Below are 19,700 nucleotides of genomic sequence, written 5' to 3' on the forward strand. Positions count from 1 at the left end.
AGTGCTTGTTGGGGAAATTTCTATGTATCTTAACCTACCTTCTTGTTGTTCGCACTAGCTTAGCTTAATAGTTCACTAAACAGTACTTAAAAGAAGATGTCAAGATTTGAACTTTAGTGATGATAATATTAGGATAATGTTTAAAGTGGATAGATTTTTTGGTATTTGGTCATCTCTGTTGAGCGGACCAACATTTGACTATATCTGTGAAACTATTGTGTCATCGTGATTTACATCATCCCAAATCCTCTGTTTGAAGAAGATATGAGGAAAAAAAAAATTATTAACCCAATGTGATTATGACCAAACCAGCATTAAAGTCGCTATTCCACCTTAATGATTGAGCTGGATTAAAAAAAATATTAATTAATATGAAATATCATTATATTATAGTGTGTCCCAACAGGTCACCCTAGCTAGTTGAACCTACCACACAATATACTTTAGTCACTATATAAATATAGTGGTAATACCTCCTACTCTTTCTCATACGAAAATCACAACAAATTAAATAACTTCTCTTTCGTTTTTCTCTCTAAAAGTCTAACCCTCTCTCAAATATTTCACTTCCAACAGAGAATTATACTATACAGAGATCAGAGATGGAGCCAAACAATTTGCCAATCATAGCGAAGAAGTTTTGGAGCATTGTGAGGGCGGCGCTTTTCATGTTGAAGCAAGGTATATGCAAGAGGAAGCTTATGCTTGATCTCAATCTAATGCTGAAGCGCGGCAAGATCGCCGGAAAAGCCGCCATCCACAGCCTCATGTTCCACCGCGGCAACCACCACTTGTCCGTCTTCGCAGCCGTGGCCGCCCAACGCCGCTCTTCCTACCCCGACCCGCCTAACGAGTACGAGTTCAGCTGCAGCAACAGCCCCGCGTACAGGAAGAGCAAGCACTCATGCGCTCACGCGCCGCCCACCGGCAACGACCGCGTCGTCACGGTGGACTCGTTCATGAAGGCCATGGAGATGCACATGTTGCAGAGCGAACCGGCGTCCCCTGCGTTGCCGGGATTCGGGAGGACTCCGCTAGCCAGGCAGCTCAGGGTGACGGACTCGCCCTTCCCGGCGGTGGGAGACGCGGAGGCGGACTGCCACGTGGACGAGGCGGCGGAGGAGTTCATTTCCAGGTTCTACAAAGATTTGAGGCTGCAAAGTAATTTGTAGAAGGAATCTTTAGCGAGAGAGTGAGAAGCTAGCTAGCAAAGATCTATCGATGATAAATTTGTTACGTGGATTGGATTTGAATTGCATGCAATAATACGGGTCGGGTCATCGGTGGGTTGTGCCTGTTTTTTTTCCCAGTAATGGTGAAGAATGGGAGCTGTTAACAGTGTACCTTAATACTATATATTTTCAACGGCAGAGCTTGAAATAAAGTTAAGTGACCAGGCCATTAAATTCAAGCAACTCAATTCTTTCGAAACCTCTCTTTCTATCTTACAAAACCTTGCTTCTTTTCTGGACGTTTCATCATCTGGTGGCCGCCGGCCTCTGCCCGACCGCGGCTAAGAAACGATGCTCCGTCAAAAGATCTAAAACTTAAGGATTCCTCAAGATCTAGATAAAGAAGTAGTTTGATTCCTGTGGATCCATAAAGTAAAGTTCAAGAGGTGTACTGCTGCTTCTCTTTTCTTTTGTGTTCTGCTTCTTTCAGTGTTTTTCTCTAGTTTGTGTGACGAGTTTGTTTTCCTCTCGTTTCTTTTGGCCAGTTCTTTTCTTCTGAAACATATAAGTTGGTCGTGGCGTATGTGAACTTCATCCTCGGTGACAAAGATGACAATGTAAAAGAGCTTCTGCATCTCAACTAGATGGATAACTACAGATGGAAAATATATACTCAAGTGGTGTGCAAGACTTTTCAACCAAAGTTAGTCTTGACTACGTTTGATCAATTCTTCAATGATATTAAAGAAGCATTAAATTTATCTAATGAATTCAGCTTCAAATTTGTGAAATAGTCTGCGATTCAAGTTCTCTGTAGCATGGTTAAGGAAGTTGTTTCTATGTCTGATTGTAAGGATTGGTATACTGTTTCATCGATCCTATTTGTAATCGCTTCAACTTATGATTAAATGAATGAGCTTCTTTATTTTCAAAAATAAAATAAAATAAAATTCAAGCAACTCGATAAAAAATCATAAATTATACTCCCTCTATTCCATTTTATCTATCCAGTTTATTATTTATTAGTCAAACCAACTCTTTGCTAATTTTCTTTAGTATTTTAAAACTATTTTTAAATTTAATTTTTAGTGTTTAATAGTACTTTTAGTGTAGTTTGTAAATATATAAATTTTATATACTAATATTAAACTTAACATTATGAAAAATTGAATTAAAAATAACTTTAGTCAAGCCCGTTAATAGAACCAGACACATAAAATAGGATGGATGGAGTACATTATAGTATTATACCAATCATTAGGCATGGACTAGGTCTTCATCAGAAACTGGACTTTGAGCCAACGCAAGATCGTCAGCGATGGACCTCATATCATTGAGATATTCAGTAACAGACCGAGCACCTCTCGGATTTTTTGTTAGCTTTGACTTGAGTGAAATAATTCGACCTCGAGAGGCACTAGTGTAACTAGCGACAAGTCGTTGCCATGCGTCGTGGGCCGTTGCAGCTGAAGAAATAAGCGGTTGTATCGTAATTTGGTCTTGGCAATACCAAATTAAATGGCATGGGTTCCTGTTGGTGTGAGCAGTGTTTGTGAACTTGGTTGGTTCTTCAACAGACCCATCAATGTAGCCAAATAAATTATAGCCAATAAGAGTTGATTGGACTTGACGTCTCCAAACAGGAAAGTTTGTGGAACTGAATTTGATGGGAAAGTGAGCAGGGGCATTTAGTTGGATGATTTCAGTAATGGCTGTACCAGGTGATGAAGCAATAAGCGATAAGCGTTGCAAGAGTGATGGTAGCCCGTGATAATAGAATAAAGGAAAGAAAGGAAAAAAAAAACGTTGTTGGAGATTTAGGCTCTTGATATCATGTAGAGATTATATAAAACTCATATATTGATGAATAAAATGAACATAGTATAAATAGAGACTAGAGTATAGATGAGGAGAAGTAGGAGGAAGTTACAACAATCATAAACTATGGGAATACAAATAGGAAAGATATATTAGAAATTCTCAACCAATGCATGTAGTCTTGACAAGGCACACAGACCGATCGATTGCAAGAAAATTTTGTTACTATACTTTGTGGTGACTTTTAATTTGTTGAAGTATTGAGGGAGACGTATTTAACTCATCTATTTATTACGAAAGAAAAATAAAAGCAACTCTGCCCTTGACATTGTTACATGTACAAATTACTCGTTTATAAGAGCATATATATAATCCTCAAATTCTTATTTGTATCACTTCGATCTACTTAAATAACTAGAGGGAATACAAGCTAATAAGGTGATGTGGTTCTTGAATACAATGTAGTTGATTGAATTAAAGACAAAATGCATGGAGTAGCAAGTAGTGAAGTAGTCTAGCTTAAGGTATAGTACACGCAAATAATTACAAAGAATGCATGTGAAGTTGCAACGTTATTGCCTTTGTTTTTCATGTTGATGAATGACCTCGTAACCAACGGATGCTGGTCGGCGCATATTGGACAAACATTTTTCATATGAAGAACATGTGGACTTTCCAAGCAAAAGCTGCAATAATGTTATTGCCTTTGTTTTTCCATACCCAATCCCATTCAAGTCCAAATGCAAAGCGATTTATTGGGCAATTAAGTCGAGCAACGTGATCATATCATTGGCTTAATGTCCTAGAAAAGCTCAGACCAAAAAGCCATTATAAAGCTTCAAAAAGGGCAAGAAATCAAAAAAGCAAAATAACAAAAGATCTCCAAGTTTAATTAGTAAATAACACATTTACCACATGCTTTGCTTTTGTTAACACTTGGACTAACTGTATACATAAAATATAAGCTCACTTTTAAAAGTAGACAGTAGACTCTACTCTCATATCATCATATTTATAATTCATTAATTACTATTTTTTTACATCATATCATTGTAATTTCAGTTTATACATTTTGTTGGTCTCGGGCAAGTAAAAGTCTAGAGGGATGGAGGGGTTGAATATATTTTATAAATTTTTCATTTTGAAAGATAAGTACACTTAGTGCACATAAGAATTCTTGGACTTGGCAAGTTTAATTGTAAGAAATAAGATTGTAGCTGGTTGGATTTGAGCATGTAAGTGTTTGTGTGTGTTATGGATTGCCTAACAAATAAAGTATTAGAGAAAAATATAGAGAAAGAATTGTATATTAGTTCGGAAAAATCTCCTACTCCATTATTCTCCTATACACAAGGAGGAGTTTACTAAGTATTTGATACAAAAGATAAAGTGATAGATTTTACGCAAAACTTGATCACAAATTAAAGTTGTTTTACAAATGGAGCTACGCTACTTGTTCTTCACTATCTTGCCACTTCTCTCGACACCAAAGTTTTATTGAGTGGAAAGTCTTTCAACATTGCTACGGAGTTTTTGTTTTTGTTTTTGTCATTTAAAGATAGGTATGTTGTACACTTGATTCTAAATGATTCAAAGAAGCTTGAGTGCTTGATGGTTTCTGTGTAAGTATAGTTCTCTCTCACACGAATAGTTGGATTTTTAATTTCAAAATATTGTCAAAAGTCAAATTTTGATTATATATTGAAATTGATTCGTTTCATTTTTAATTTAAAATATATTAAATGTACTCAAATATAATAAGTTTTGACAAAGTAAGACATTTTGGGTATTTTTTTAAAACTGATTTTTTTTAATTGAGTGCTAAAAATTGAACAAAACAAAGTTTAGAACAAGAAAAGAAATTACTACTATACTCAAGGGAGCAAAGTGAAATAAACTCTTTGATTAATTAACTAACACTAATTAATTCACGTTCAAGTTTTGCTGATTTTTATTTCAATTCTTTAAACCAGAAATCTAGGCTTCCTTCTAAGTCTTGAGGACAAAGGGAACAAACTCGGCGCTCAGGGAAAGAGCCTATGTCCACTGTCGCAAAAACAGTTGTTTCTTCTCCCTGAGCGGCGATAATTCAAGATGCAGTCAATGCTTTTGCTTCAGAAGGGCAACCTAGAGAAGTAGAAAGGTTTATGGAATTTATCCCTTTGTGAAGAACATTCAACTTCCTTGCACACCAAACATTGCAGTGGAGAAAAAGGAAACTTCTGTCTTCCAGTCATTTGATGAGTACATGTACTCATTGATTCAGGAAAGAATGCACCACGTTTAGAAGTTATATGGAGCAAGAGAAAACCTCCATCTGAACAGGACAGTGTGGTCTGCAAGGGAAATATTGAATCATTTGTGCTTGGAAAATACATTGCTGCTCTTGCTAGAGAAACACCGGATAATCCTTCTGGATCAGGAAATGAATATTGCTGAGAGTTGTGAGATTCTTAGAGCTCTTCCAATGCAAGAATATGGAAGGTCAAGATCAAATCTTCCAGTGTACTTGGTGGAATGTACTATCCAGACGGTGATAAGATTTTGAAATCTGATAGGCTAAGCCCTTCATTAATTTTGTATGACTCACTTAAGTACTCCCTCATGTCAACACAAGTTGCTGCTCGATCCAGAAAGACTTCATTGGCATCAAACTGCACCCTTGGTTCGCTGTATAAACAACTCAAGTCTTCAAATGGTTTTATATTGTCTTGAATTTTAAAATTTTTTAATTAAAAAATGTCCTGTGTATTATTTAATAATCTCTCTTCATAATTGGTTAAATTATTTAATTATGGAAAATTAAGGAATAATTAATGATGGTAATAGAAATCCTAGAAGAATATAGAATTGAAGAATATTTAATTATTGTTACATTATTATTGTGACTCACGGAATACAATACAAGAATATTTAATTATTGTTATATTATTATTGTGCCTCACGGCCATTATATACTAACACAACTTGAAAAGAAACTAATAATAATATCTAAAAGTAATTAAGTGTTAATAATAATTAATAGTAAGAATATTAACGTAAGAATTATGATATAGAATAAATCGTAATAATTAATAACTATTGTCTAGGATTAAATTTAGAATTTTCAGGAGATAAGCCACATCTGGTGAAATTAACTCTTAAATAATTATATATCGATTTAAATATTCTTAATATATTACAACAATTCCATTACGTGCATCGCACGGGTGAAAATACTAGTTTTTATTAAATGCAAAAATAAAGTTAGAAATTATTTTTTAAAAAATTATATTTTTTTTTTTGAAAATAAAAGGCTAATTCATTAATCATAAACAGAAATGTTTACAATACAGATCGTTAGAATGACAGTGCATTCTTTACAATCAAACATAGAAACAAATTTTCTAGCAATGTTATAGAAAACTTGGATCGCAGACTGTTTTATAAATTTGAAGCCAAAGTTGTTGGATGAACTCGGTGCACTCTGATGTGACCATTTTATCATTCCACGCTTATGAGGAGAACTTACCAAAGAAACAAGAGGAAAACTCGCTAAAGAAATGAGAGGGAAATACTCGCCAGAAAGACAAGAGAAAACAAACTAGTCAAAGGAATTAATTGGAATTTACATTTTTTTTTATTGATTTCTAAGTCCAAATGCAAAACCATGGATTGGGCAACTAAGTCCAGAAATGCGAACTCCTGATTCGCTCAATCACCCTTTAAACCCTTACCAAAAACCCATTCTAAAGCTTCAATTCAAAAAGCAAAATACCAAATTAAAGATCTCCAAGTTTAGTAAACAATGCTTAACTTTGCAAACAATCTCTACTTTCACAGGCTTTCCGTAATCAACGTTTTTTGTAAACTTAGTTGCGCACAGCTGTGCCTGTACGTATAAACATTACTCAAACTACAAATATACAATGTGCTTCCCTAATCTTATTTTAAACCAATACTCTTAAATGGAAATATTAAAGATCACGTTTAGTTCACTGAACGTGAAATTATTTTGGGTATTATGATTGCTTTATGAGGAGAGCATGAGTTCATGATGATCTAAGATTACTCTGCGTGTTTAGTTCAGAAATTATTTTTTAGAAAATATTTTTCGTGTTTTCAAAATGGACCATAAATGTACAAATAAAGTTTTGAACTTATTAGAATTTATTTTTTTAAAAAAAAATAAAATTGAAACTTAAGAGATGATGATTTAAATTTTGAATAATAAACATTATAAATAGTGGGAAAAGAAAATAGAAATAATTCTAATTAAATTAAGAGATGATGATTTAAATTTTGAATAATAAACATATATTATAAATAATAGTGGGAAATGAAAATAGTAATTCAAATTAAATTATTCTTTGTGCTTGAATGTAAACAAACATAAATTGTTAGTATATATTTTGTGGATCTAGTAGTGGTCTCTACAAAGTACACATCCTCCTTTAGCAAAATAAGCAAATCAATAAAATATTAAATAGAAAAATAAAAATAAAAATAAAAGGTCTTAAACTTGTCGGCACTCGGCAAGTAACGTATATAAACTAGCTTCAATTCATTTATATTTTAAAACAATTTAAAGCACAGACAACTTAATCTACAATAATAATATCTACTATATATATATATATATATACTAATAAGAGCCCAAGAGAGTTAGGCCTATAATGGGTAGAAAAAATGGCGGTTACAGATTTTAATCAAATGAATGGCTCAGATTGATTAAAAGATTGATCAGATTTAAATTTTACACTAAAATTTCCTAAAATACCCACACACCGTTACTAATTCTGTTAAAATTTTAAGATTTGCCGTTAGTTCACCGTTAACTTACTCATTGATTTCAATAAAAAAAAGTCTTAGGTTCGAACCTCATCCAATCAAAGTTGGCATAATTAGTACTCTATTTTACTCTTATTAAATTAATATAAATAATAATAATTTAGTAGTTACAACAAAAAATAATACATATGCATTTCTTTAATTTAGAATTATGTGTCCACAATGTCTTTATTCAAAAAAAAATTATTCATTATCAATAAATTAAATAAGATAAATAATTTTATTAGTTATATTGTCTTTATTTTTTTTCAATATAAAAATTCTTTATATTCAAATTTATTAATTGATTATATTCGCTAAATTGTCCTTACAATGTCTTTATTCCGTGAAAAACAAATTATTAATTATCAATAAATTAATTAAAAGAAATATTTTCATTAGTTATATTGTATTTATTTTTCTCAAATGTAAAAATTTTTACATTCAAATTCATCAATTGATTATATTCACTACATTATCTATTATCTTTTTTGTGCACTATTTTTTTAATTAAATATCAAAGTTATAACATAAAATAATGCTATGTATTTATTTACCAAGTATTTTATTAATACCATGAAAAAAATTAAAAAAATATAATTAATAAAGCCAACCATATTAACTACTTGAGAGATTTTGTGACAAAGAGAGTATTCAAATCACACAACAAATTGAAGTGAGAACTACCTCGCAATGTCCTTGTTTGACAATCAGCAGTTAGCGGTTAGCGTTAGCGGATTATACTAGTGGATTTGACCAGCGAATTTATTTAATTATTAACATTTGGTAGAAAAAATGACCGCCAAATTGTTAAATCAAATGAATGGTTCATATTGTTCAGATTTTAATTTTTTTCTTTTAAGATTTTCTAATTTATCATTAATTATATGATTATTCATTTAACTTTTCCGTTAATTCACCGTTAGTCTAATTCTAATATTAAAGTCTAATATAGAATTATAACTACACCATTAATCTAATTCTAATATTAAATTCTTAATAGAACTTAACCACAAATCCTAATGTCGGAATCTCCTCAAACAATATTAGTATATATTTAATATTTTATGCCCTAATTTTTATTTGTTCTCCCTTATGTCCCTATTTGGTTTCAACCATACCTATACAATTATTTTATTGACAATTATAATCAATATTGACTATATTATCTTGCATTTGTAAACTTAGAATTACCTATTTAACCCGCACGGGCTTAGCTCAATGGTTTAGTGGGTAGTATTTGGGAGAAGAGACCAAGGTTTGAACCTCGGCGGCGGCAATGCGGGAATTATGTCCAAAATGGGCAGATTCCTTGTGCATATCAGCATTTGGCCCTGTCTGCTGAACCATTGAGTCACCGTGATTTATAACTTCCCACAATGCTCTGTCGGGTCGGAGTGTGGGGGGGCCTTTGGGGTTGGGGACTCAACCTTTGGGAGAAGAATTACCTATTTAAATACGCAAATTCAACCTTCAATTATCTATGCATAAACAATTTCAATATAATCTTGCCTTAATATATTTTAAAGTACTTATTTAAAAAAAGGCATTGGGCATTATCCCAATCGCGCAATGCGCATAAAAAACTAGTATTAAAATAAGGCTCAAATGAGGCGTACTGGCACGTACTTTTTTAAAAAAGAAATTCGTGCAAAGTTTGGCCATAATTAATTGGATTGTATCTTGGCAAAGTGAAAATATAATTATTTTATAAAATAAAATTACAACATTATAACTGGTATTTATGTGAATGAGGCTAGATATTCTGGAGTACTAGCTGGGTTGTTTTATTGTATGTACATCTAATTTTTATTCTTTGAATTTTACTTACTAATGTGACGGACATTAATATATTATTTTTTTATGTAGACATCTTTACAAGTGTTTATATCAAGATTTTAAATGTAAATTAAAAATAAAAATTGAGATCATAATAAAGAATGAAAGTATACGTAACATTTTTTTTTTTTCTGATATAATTGAAGCCTTGAGGGTGACATGCGATTCCTAAAAATGGGTTAGGTACCCCGTACCCGCCTATGTGCATTAGGAGGCTAGATTCAAGGTCGGTGGCACACTGGCACTGAGCTTTCTTTGAATTTGCATGGAAAAAGATTATATTATATGATTAGCCTTGTTTCTATACACAATATTCATTCATTATTATTTGACAATATATATTCTTCATATATAAAAATAAAAATAAAAAAATTGCCGTACACATAAACAATGTATTTAAAATAAATACATATTTGTTATTGATTTATAATTTTAATTAAGATTAAAACTTATGTTTTAAATTTATGCATGCATGCATGCATGATATTTTTCCCCTCAAACTGGTTTGTTAGGTAAGTAGTAGGGAAGTTTACATACCTTCCTTTGATTGTAAGTGACAGGTGTAGGGCCCAAAGGAAACCTCCCCTGCTAAGTAAAAGTATTCAAGGCTGGAATTTATGAAACCCACAGCCGCCGTTGAATAGCAACATGTATATGTGAGTGCTTGTTGGGGCAATTTCTATGTACCTTAACATACCTTCTTGTTCTGGTACGAGCTTAACTTAATAGTTTAGTAGACAATATTTAAGGAAAGAGACCATTGTTCAAACTTAGATTGTGTTAGTGTCAAAAAATTCTCAAAATAGATAGATCCATTATGCCCATCCGCATTTAACATTGTCTATTGAGTTATCGAGTCACTCTAATTTACATCATCTCAAATGTTCAGTCGATATGAATATATATATATATATATATATATATATATATATATATATATATATATATATATATTAACACAATGTGATTATGACCCAAACCAGCATTAAAGTCCCGATTCCACCTTAATAATTTAGCTGGATTAAAAATATATTACGGAGTAATTAATTAACATGAAATATCATTATATTATAGTGTGTCCCAACAGGTCACCCTAGCTAGTTGAACCTTCCACACAATACTTTAGTCACTATATAAATATAGTGGTAATACCTCCTACTCTTTCTCATACGAAAATCACAACAAATTAAATAACCTCTCTTTCGTTTTTCTCTCTAAAGTCTAAATCTCTCTCTCTCCCTCAAATAATATTGCACTTCCAACAGAGAATTATACACAGATCAGATCAGAGATGGAGCCAAACAATTTGCCAGTCATAGCGAAGAAGTTTTGGAGCATTGTGAGGGCGGCGCTTTTCATGTTGAAGCAAGGCATATGCAAGAGGAAGCTAATGCTTGATCTCAATCTAATGCTCAAGCGCGGCAAGATCGCCGGAAAAGCCGCCATCCACAGCCTCATGTTCCACCGCGGCAACCACCACTTGTCCGTCTTCGCCGCCGCGGCCACCCACCGCCCCTCCTCGTACCCCGATCCGCCTAACGAGTACGAGTTCAGCTGCAGAAACAGCCCCGCGTACAGGAAGAGCAAGCACTCGCTACACTTCCCGTGCGCTCACGCGCCACCCACCGACGACGACGGCGTCGTCACGGTCGACTCGTTCATGAAGGCCATGGAGATGCACATGTTGCACAGCGAAACGGCGTCCCCTGCGTTGCCGGGATTCGGGAGGACTCCGCTAGCGAGGCAGCTCAGGGTGACGGACTCGCCCTTCCCGGCGGTGGGAGACGCGGAGGCCGATTGCCACGTGGACGAGGCGGCGGAGGAGTTCATTTCCAGGTTCTACAAAGATTTGAGGCTGCAAAGTAATTAGTAGGATGAATCTTTAGAGAGAGAGAAGCCGCTAGCAAAGATCGATGATAAATTTGTTACGTGGATTGGATTTGCATGCAATAATTCGGGTCGGGTCGCCGGGGGGTGGGGGGTGGTTTGGTGGGGTGTGTGCCTGCTTTTTTTCCCAGTAATGGTGAAGAATGGGAGCTGTTGCAGTGTACCTTAATACTATATTTTTCAAGGGCAGAGGTTGAAATAAAGTTAAGTGACGATGAAATTCGATCAAAAATATCATGACATAATATCAAAAATCCTAAATTATACATTAGTATTATACCAATCATTGCGCATGGACTACTTGTTAGATATATCTCTAGTTTGACTGAATAAATCTAAATACGAGGAACTTGACCTCGTAATAGCAGAAGCTGTAGATCTCTCATATCTTTTAATTTCGTGTTGTACTGTGTTGCTTGACCTGCAGTTTAATGTTAGCCGTTTTGACTTATACTTACTCTGAATCTTGGTGTATTGGTATTTTCTGAGCAACTATTGTACCATAAACTGAAGGTGTTATATATTGTATATCTTATATTATAGGAGAAAATCTTACACTACTTGTTTGTTGGGATTGGGAGACCTTCGGCGAACACCTATACTAAAGGCGGACCAATCGATACATTGCAAGAAAATTTTGTTACTGTACTTTTTAGTTTGTTGAAGTGTTACACGTTGAGGGAGACGTATTTCACTCACCTATTTATTAATTGTTATAAAAAAAAATAAAAAATAATAAAACCCAACTTTGCCCTTGACATTGTTACATGTACACATTACTCGTTTATAAGAGCATATAATCCTCAAATTAAATTTTCATTTGTATCACTTCTACGTACTTAATTAGTTTATTGTTCATATGTTATTAAATAAGTAGAGGGAATATATACAAGGTGCAATATGTGATTCTTGAATGTAGTTGATTGAATTAAAGACAAAATGCATGGAGTAGCAAGTAGTCTAGCTGAAGGTACACGCAAATATTTACAAAGAGTGTGCATATTTTTTTTTTGAATATTGGCTCTATTAAAATGTAGCATATGTTCATAGCTACTTTCTCAACCTAATAAAACACTAAGAGTTAATATCGCCTCTACTGAGACTCGAACATACAACCTCCCAAGTCCAAATGCAAAGCGATTTATTGGGCAATTAAATCGAGCAACGTGCATGATCATATCATTGGTTTAATGTCCTTGAAAATCTCAGACCAAAAAGCAATTATAAAGCTTCAAAAAGGGCAAGAAATCAAAAAGCAAAATACCAAAAGATCTCAGCTCCAAGTTTAGTATATAACTCATTAACCACATGCTTTGCTTTTGTCAACACGCCCGCCTTTAATCGTACTTTGACAAGCTTTCCATAATCAACATTTTTATAAACTTGGACTGTATACATAAAATATAATTAAGTTCACTTTTAAAAGTAGACTCTACTCCATCTCATACCATCCCATTTGGCCATTTATAATTCATTACTATTTTTCTACATCATTTTAATTTCAGTTTACATTTTGTTGGTCTTGAGCAAGTAATAAAAGTCTAGAGACATGGAGGGGTTGAATAAATTTTATAAAATTTTCAGTTTGAAAGACAAGTACACTTAGTGCACAGCAGAATTCTTGGACTTGGCAAGTTTAATTTTAAGAAATAATATTGTAGCTCGTTAGATTTGAGCATGTAAGTATTTGTATGTGTTATGGATTGAATAGCAAATAAAGTAATAGAGTAAAGTATAGAGAAATTAATGATTTTTATATTGGTTTGGAAAAATCTCTTACTCTATTATTCTCCTATACACAAGGAGAAATTCACTAAGTATTTGATACAAATGATAAAGTGATAGATTTTACGCAAAATTTGATCACAAAATTTGGCTAGCCACTTGTTCTTCACTATCTTGCCACTTCTCTACAAGGATCTACAACAAAGTTATCTTGAGTGAAAAATCTTTCAACACTGCTACAGAGTTTATTTTTGTCATGTAAAAATAGGCCACTGTTGTACACTTGATTCTAAATGATTCAAAGAAGCTTGAGTGCTTGATGATTTTTGTGTAAGCACAATTCTCTCTCAAACGAATAGTTGAATTTTACAAGATATTGCCAAAAGTCAAATATTAATTATTGAAATTGATTCGTTTCATTTTTAATTTAAAATATCTTAAATGTCCTCAAATAAACAAATTTTGACTAAGGCATTTTGGGTATTTTAAAACTGATTTTTTAAATTGAGCGCTAAACGTTGAACAAAACAAAGTTGAGAACAATAAATGAAATTACTACTATACTCAATCTAAGGGAGCAAAGTGTAATAAACTCTTTGATTAATTAACTAACACTAATTCACGTTCAAGTTTTGTTATATTAATAATGACTTAAAAAAGAACTTTAAAATTTTTATTAAATGTAAAAATAAGGTTAGAAATTATTTTTTAAAATTGTATTTTTAAGTAAAAATTAAGAGATGATCTGATTTTTCTTCAAATAATAAATATGATGAATAAATTGGAAAATGAAAATAGTAACTCATATTAGATTACTTTTGGGTGATAGAAGGAAACCCCGATCACTATCCTTTGGTGTGTGGCCGTGTGGGTAAATTTTGCAAACCACATAGTAGAGGTAGGTCGCATTAAGAAGATCATATACAACGAGTTCGACCAAAAGAATATTGACAAGAATTGAATTAGTAATGTTTGGCTAAGAAAATTATGCTCCACAAATTAAACCCGGATACTCTTTTTGGGCAACTCATATTAGATTATTGTTTCCACTTGAATGAAAAAGAAAAAAAAAAAAGCATAAATTAAAATATATTATGTGGATCTAGTAGTGCGACCTTTTCACTACTTGTGGTCTCTACAAAGTAAACATGCATCTTCCTTTAGGAAAACAAGCAATACATGAATAAATAAATATAAAAGGTCCTAAACTTGTTAGCAAGTACGGAGTAACATATATGCTAGCTTCATTTATATTTTAAAAGAAATTAAAGGTACATACATTCACACAACTTATAATAATCTACAAAAAAAAAAAAAAAAAAAAAAAAAAAAAAAAGTAGAATTCACTATAAAATTGAGGTAAGGAAAAGACCAAAAAAAAAAAAAAAATTGGATTGTATTATGCACATAAAATTAAAGTAATACTTGAACGAGTGGTCTTGGCACGTACAAAACAATTTTTTTTAATTGGCGGAAAGTATGAATGTAATTAAATAAGAAACTTTTATGTGGTGCCATTGCAAAGTATTATAAATTAAAGGAAAATTATATTTGAAGTTGCATCTTTCTTTTTTTTTTTTTTTTTTCCTTGAATACTTAATAAATACATCTATTATAAAGAGTGAATTATAATACAGCAACAAACAAGTTGATCAAAAGTTTGAGAATAAATATAAAATAATAAATGCCTATTAATATTGATGAGACTTGGATATTTTGAAGAAGTACTATTGATTCCTATTGCCTATTTATGTAATTGCATTTAAAGATTAAAACATATGTTTTAGAATTATGCATGCATGATAGTTTCCCCTTCAAACTGGTTTGTTAGATAAGTACTAAGTAGGACAGAAGTTTACATACTAAAACATACCTTCCTTTGATTGTAAGAGACACGTGTAGGGCCCAGAGGAAACCCCCCCCCCCCCCCCCCCCCTGCTAAGTAAAAGTATTCAAGGGCAGAAATTGTGAGACGGCGCGTGAATTAACAATACACACGTGTGTATTTACACCCGTCACCCATGGTGGGGCAATTTCTACGTTAGGGCATATTCAATAGTGAGATTTTTGGGATGATTTTTAAAATATCAATTAAAAAAGAGAGGGAAAAAAATCTGACGTTGAAATGCAAAAAAAAAACACCTCGCTTGACGCGCCCAACGGGCGTGATATGTGCACCCCACGCACGCGCAAATGGCTTTCCCTTTCCCTTTCTCTTTCTCTCTCTTGGCCTGGCCCACAAAAACCTTCTATTGCAGAAAGACCCAAGACCTTCTCTCTCCTTCAAATAAACAATGCTTTTTCTTAAAAATCATGAAAAATCCACTAATGTAACATACCTTGTTAATTTGTGAAAGAAAGAAGAGCACAACTTTAATAATTAAGGGTGACCAGAAAAATCGCAACTATCACCTCACTTTGTAATTTTAGTTGATAAAAATTTACAAAAAGAATCAACTCAAATAAAAAAGATTAATATATTATTTTTATTATATATATCAAATTTAAAATATTATGGTTATTAAATCAACACTTTATTCCAACTTGGTGGATTGTCCCTTTGTTATAAAAGTTTGAATTAATCTCTTGTGATAACTTGTTGAGTACAATAGTAAAATGATCTTCTCATTCAAAATCACTATTTTTACTTATTTTTTCAGTTTTAATTCAGCAAATAATTAACAAGTCCTATAAAACACATTATTATCTAATAGTTTCCACGTTTGTCATACATTTTGAAATCTTATGTGATTAATAAGCACATTGTGCTTAGACCTTTGTGAATCTGTGATTTCCCTTAAGGGAAGGTCATAGGATCAGGAAAAAAAAAAAAGCAAAGAAAGAAAAAAATAGTTGCAATACAACGTTGAGTACCCTTAATTAAAATTATAGTTGTATATGATTATCACAATAATTTTATATTCCTTGTGTTAATTTTAAATACATGCACAAAATGATCGAACCTTAGTGGATATTTAAGAAACTTCTTTCAACTCAAAACAATCAACTTTACAATTGCATTTTATCTATTTGAAAATGATTTACGTACTAAGAGTAACCTCAAAAGCTATAGTTTTTTTTTTTTTTTTGATTTTTTTTTTTAGGTTTTTTAGGTATCAATTAGGAAAGAGAGAGAAAGGAGGGCAAGAAAAAAAGGGAGTAAAAGAAAAGGAAAAAAAAAATATCTGACAAAAAATAATTTTTTTTTTTTTTTTAAAAAAGTTACTATTACCCGCCCAGTAAGTGTGTGCTATGTATGGGTGTAAACGAGTCGAGCCGAGCTCGAACCTGGGTAGGCTCGAGCTCGAGCTCGTTAATGGAGGCTTCGCTCGAGTTCGAGCTCGAGAACTGATGCTCGAGCTCGAGCTCAGTAATTTTCGGGTTAACTCGAGCAGCTCGATTGTTCGAGTTCGAACTCGAGCTCGATTTTGATATTGAATTTGACCTTTTAATACTTTTGATTTAAAATTCAAACTACTTTGTTTTATCCATACATAAATAATGAAAATCTTTTAGTGATTTTGAGATTAAAATTTTAATTTCTAATTGTTATTTTATATATTATATTATATATTATATTATATTATATTATATTATATTATATTATATTATATTATATTATGTATTATATATTATATATATTATATATTATATAGCTCGCGAGCGGCTCGACGAGCCACGAGCCTAGAATATCTAGGCTCAGCTCAAGCTCGATTACTAAACGAGCCACTCGAGCTCGGCTCGAGTTCGATTTTGACCGAGCTCGAACCGAGCTGCTCGCAAGCGGCTCGGCTCATTTACAACCCTAGTGCTATGGATGCGCTCAACACGCATTTCTCTGGCTTTGTTTTCCATTTTCTCTCTCTTGGTCAGGCCCACTAAAAACCACTTCTTCCAATAATAAAAACCCACAAAAAAATTTGTTCTCCATTTGTTGAAAAACCTTCCTACCAGATTTTGGAAAGCAAAAATGACATAAAATCCACTATTGTGAATACTCAAACTGAGTTTAAATATTAGACACAAATTTTAATTTATCGCAAAACATGTAGAAAATACTAATGGTATCCGGGTTGGACTTTCATTTGGAAGGTTATGAGTTCGAGTCTCAGTGGAGGCGTTATTAGTTCTTTGTGTTTCAGTAGGTTGAGAAAGTATATGAACAGATACTACAATGTAATAGAGCTAGTAGCATTCAAAAAAATGTAGAAAATACTAGATTCATTAGATGCAGATGAAAATCAATAAGGCAAAAAGTATTTGAATATTGATTAATTAAAAAAAGACCAAAATAGCTACTTCGAGCAAAATAATAGTAAAACTAAAAATAAAAAACAGAGGAATTATATATATAATATTTTTCATCTCCAACTACAAGTCTAAATTTATAGTCAAATTATACATTTGTGTTGATATATTATATGATTAACGAAAAAAGATAAATATATATCCTTGGTATAACTCACAAATTAAATATGCAATTTTCCCTTTCTGTTCAAATGTATGAAACAAGACATCGAATAATTCACGTTAATATTGGTACGTTACATTATTTTTTTTTTTTTAATTTTTTTGAAAACGATGGTACATTACATTATATTCTGTTAATTATTAATTTCTTTGATTTGTACCATGAATCATGTGGAAGATGTGCACTGCAGTAGCCGGTAGACAAATGAATTTGAGCTGAGAAATAACTGAAACTGACACAACCCATCCAGCTTTAAAGCTTCAAATTAAATTTCTGTGGTTGTAGCGTAGAGAGATTATGTTTAAATAGACAAATCTCTTGTCTGCAGATCTTTTCTCTTCGCCGACATTTGGCCTTGTCTATCAGTGTTATAAAAATCGCGTCTAGGCGCTAGGCAGTCGGTCTCCTAGGCGCCCTAGACGCTCTAGGCGTCCGCTTAGGTGTTCTAGGCGCCCGCCTATGCGCTTTAGGCGCCGTAGGCGGTCCTCATGCGCCTAGTGATTTTTTCAGTATTGTAGAGTCATTGAGTCACCGTAATTTACTTCATCTCAAATATTCTATTGGGTCGAGATGCGGGGAGCCCTTAAGTTTGGAATTCAACTAGGAGAAGCTCCGATCCGAATCACCAACTCGCCTCAATAATTGAGGTGGATTATAAAACATTAATTAACACTAACACCAAATATCATATTAGCGTGTCCCGACCGGTCACCCTAATACTTTACTCACTATAAATATACTGCTAATACCTCCCCATTCTTTCTCATACGGACCTTACAACTTTCTTTTCTCTCTCTAACTCTCTCTCTCATATATTTCACTTCCGAAAGAAAATTATACACAGAGATGGAGCCAAACAATTTGCCGGTGATAGCGAAGAAGTTTTGGAGCATTGTGAGGGCAGCGCTTTTCATGTTGAAGCAAGGCATATGCAAGAGGAAGCTTATGCTTGATCTCAATCTAATGCTCAAGCGCGGCAAGATCGCCGGAAAAGCCGCCATCCACAACCTCATGTTCCACCACGGCAACCACCACCACCACCACCACTTGTCCGTCTTCGCCGCCGCCCGCCGCCGCTCCTCCTACCCCGCCCCGCCTAACGAGTACGAGTTCAGCTGCAGCAACAGCCCCGCCTACAAGAAGAGCAGCAAGCACTCGCTTCACTTCCCGTGCGCTCACGCGCCGCCCACCGACGAAGAAGGTGTCGTCACCGTCAATGCATTCATGAAGGCCCTGGAGATGCACGCGCTGCAGAGCGAAACGGCGTCCCCTGCGTTGCCGGGATTCGGGCGGACTCCGTTAGTGAGGCAGCTCAGGGTGACGGACTCGCCCTTCCCGTTGCGAGACGCGGAGGTGGACTGCCACGTGGACGACGAGGCGGAGGAGTTCATTTCCAGGTTCTACAAAGGCCTGAGGGCTGCAAAGGAATGAATTTAGAGAGAGAAGTTAATTTTGTTACGTGGGTTTGCATTTTGCATGCAATAATACGGGCCGGGTTCTCGGGGTGGGTCGGGTTATTTTTTCCCTTTTCTTTTTTCCTTGTAATGCAATGAAATTGTGAAGATTATATTAGAATGGGAGATGTGAATAGTGCATGTCAATATTATATTGTTGCATGTACAAATTACGAATGGAAATTAATTAGTTTTCTTCCCTATGTCCAATTGTTTTAGAGATTTTTGTTTTTGTTTTTTTAACTTCTTGAAGTATATATCTTTACCATTCTCCTAACTTTTTAGAATTATAATTATTATATAAAAAAATTTAACCAAAAAAAAAAAAAAAGTTATGGCCTTGTGGGAGTAGTTACGCTCTTACCAGCCTTTTCTGGGAAATAGGGAAAGAAAGCTGGCAGTCCCGGCAAAAGTGACAAACTCATCCCAACAACATTAACAAAGAAAAAAAAAATGTTCTTTTCTTCTTATCTAAGTGATATTATCAATATATATATATATATATATATATATATATATATATAT

At 33.6% G+C, this 19,700-nt stretch overlaps 1 protein-coding gene across 4 annotated transcripts; it reads left to right on the forward strand.

Annotated features, from left to right (window-relative positions):
- Positions 1-478: 478 nt before the first annotated feature.
- Positions 479-19,373, forward strand: LOC109190787. Of its 4 annotated transcripts, none has more exons than XM_019341387.1 (3): positions 479-883; positions 11,205-11,492; positions 19,137-19,373. In XM_019341387.1, exons 1-3 carry the CDS (start codon positions 603-605, stop codon positions 19,150-19,152), a joined length of 585 nt encoding a protein of 194 aa, XP_019196932.1. In that variant the 5' UTR covers positions 479-602; the 3' UTR covers positions 19,153-19,373. The 4 variants fall into 4 exon arrangements, with proteins under 4 accessions (XP_019196932.1, XP_019196931.1, XP_019196934.1 ...); XM_019341386.1 differs by having other exon boundaries at positions 11,205-11,474; positions 19,119-19,373; XM_019341389.1 differs by having other exon boundaries at positions 11,205-11,304; positions 18,952-19,373.
- The last annotated feature ends 327 nt before the right edge of the window (positions 19,374-19,700 follow it).

Source organism: Ipomoea nil, unplaced genomic scaffold, assembly GCF_001879475.1.
Source record: "Ipomoea nil cultivar Tokyo-kokei standard unplaced genomic scaffold, Asagao_1.1 scaffold1576, whole genome shotgun sequence".
NCBI classification, from domain to species: domain Eukaryota; kingdom Viridiplantae; phylum Streptophyta; class Magnoliopsida; order Solanales; family Convolvulaceae; genus Ipomoea; species Ipomoea nil.

Excerpts from the sequence above, each read along its gene's own strand:
- LOC109190787 (XM_019341387.1), top strand. The coding sequence starts at position 603 with ATGGAGCCAAACAATTTGCCAATCATAGCGAAGAAGTTTTGGAGCATT. Across the intron at positions 884-11,204 it reads AGCTGCAGCAACAGCCCCGC|CCCCGCGTACAGGAAGAGCA; the intron begins GTACAGGAAGAG and ends CTGCAGAAACAG.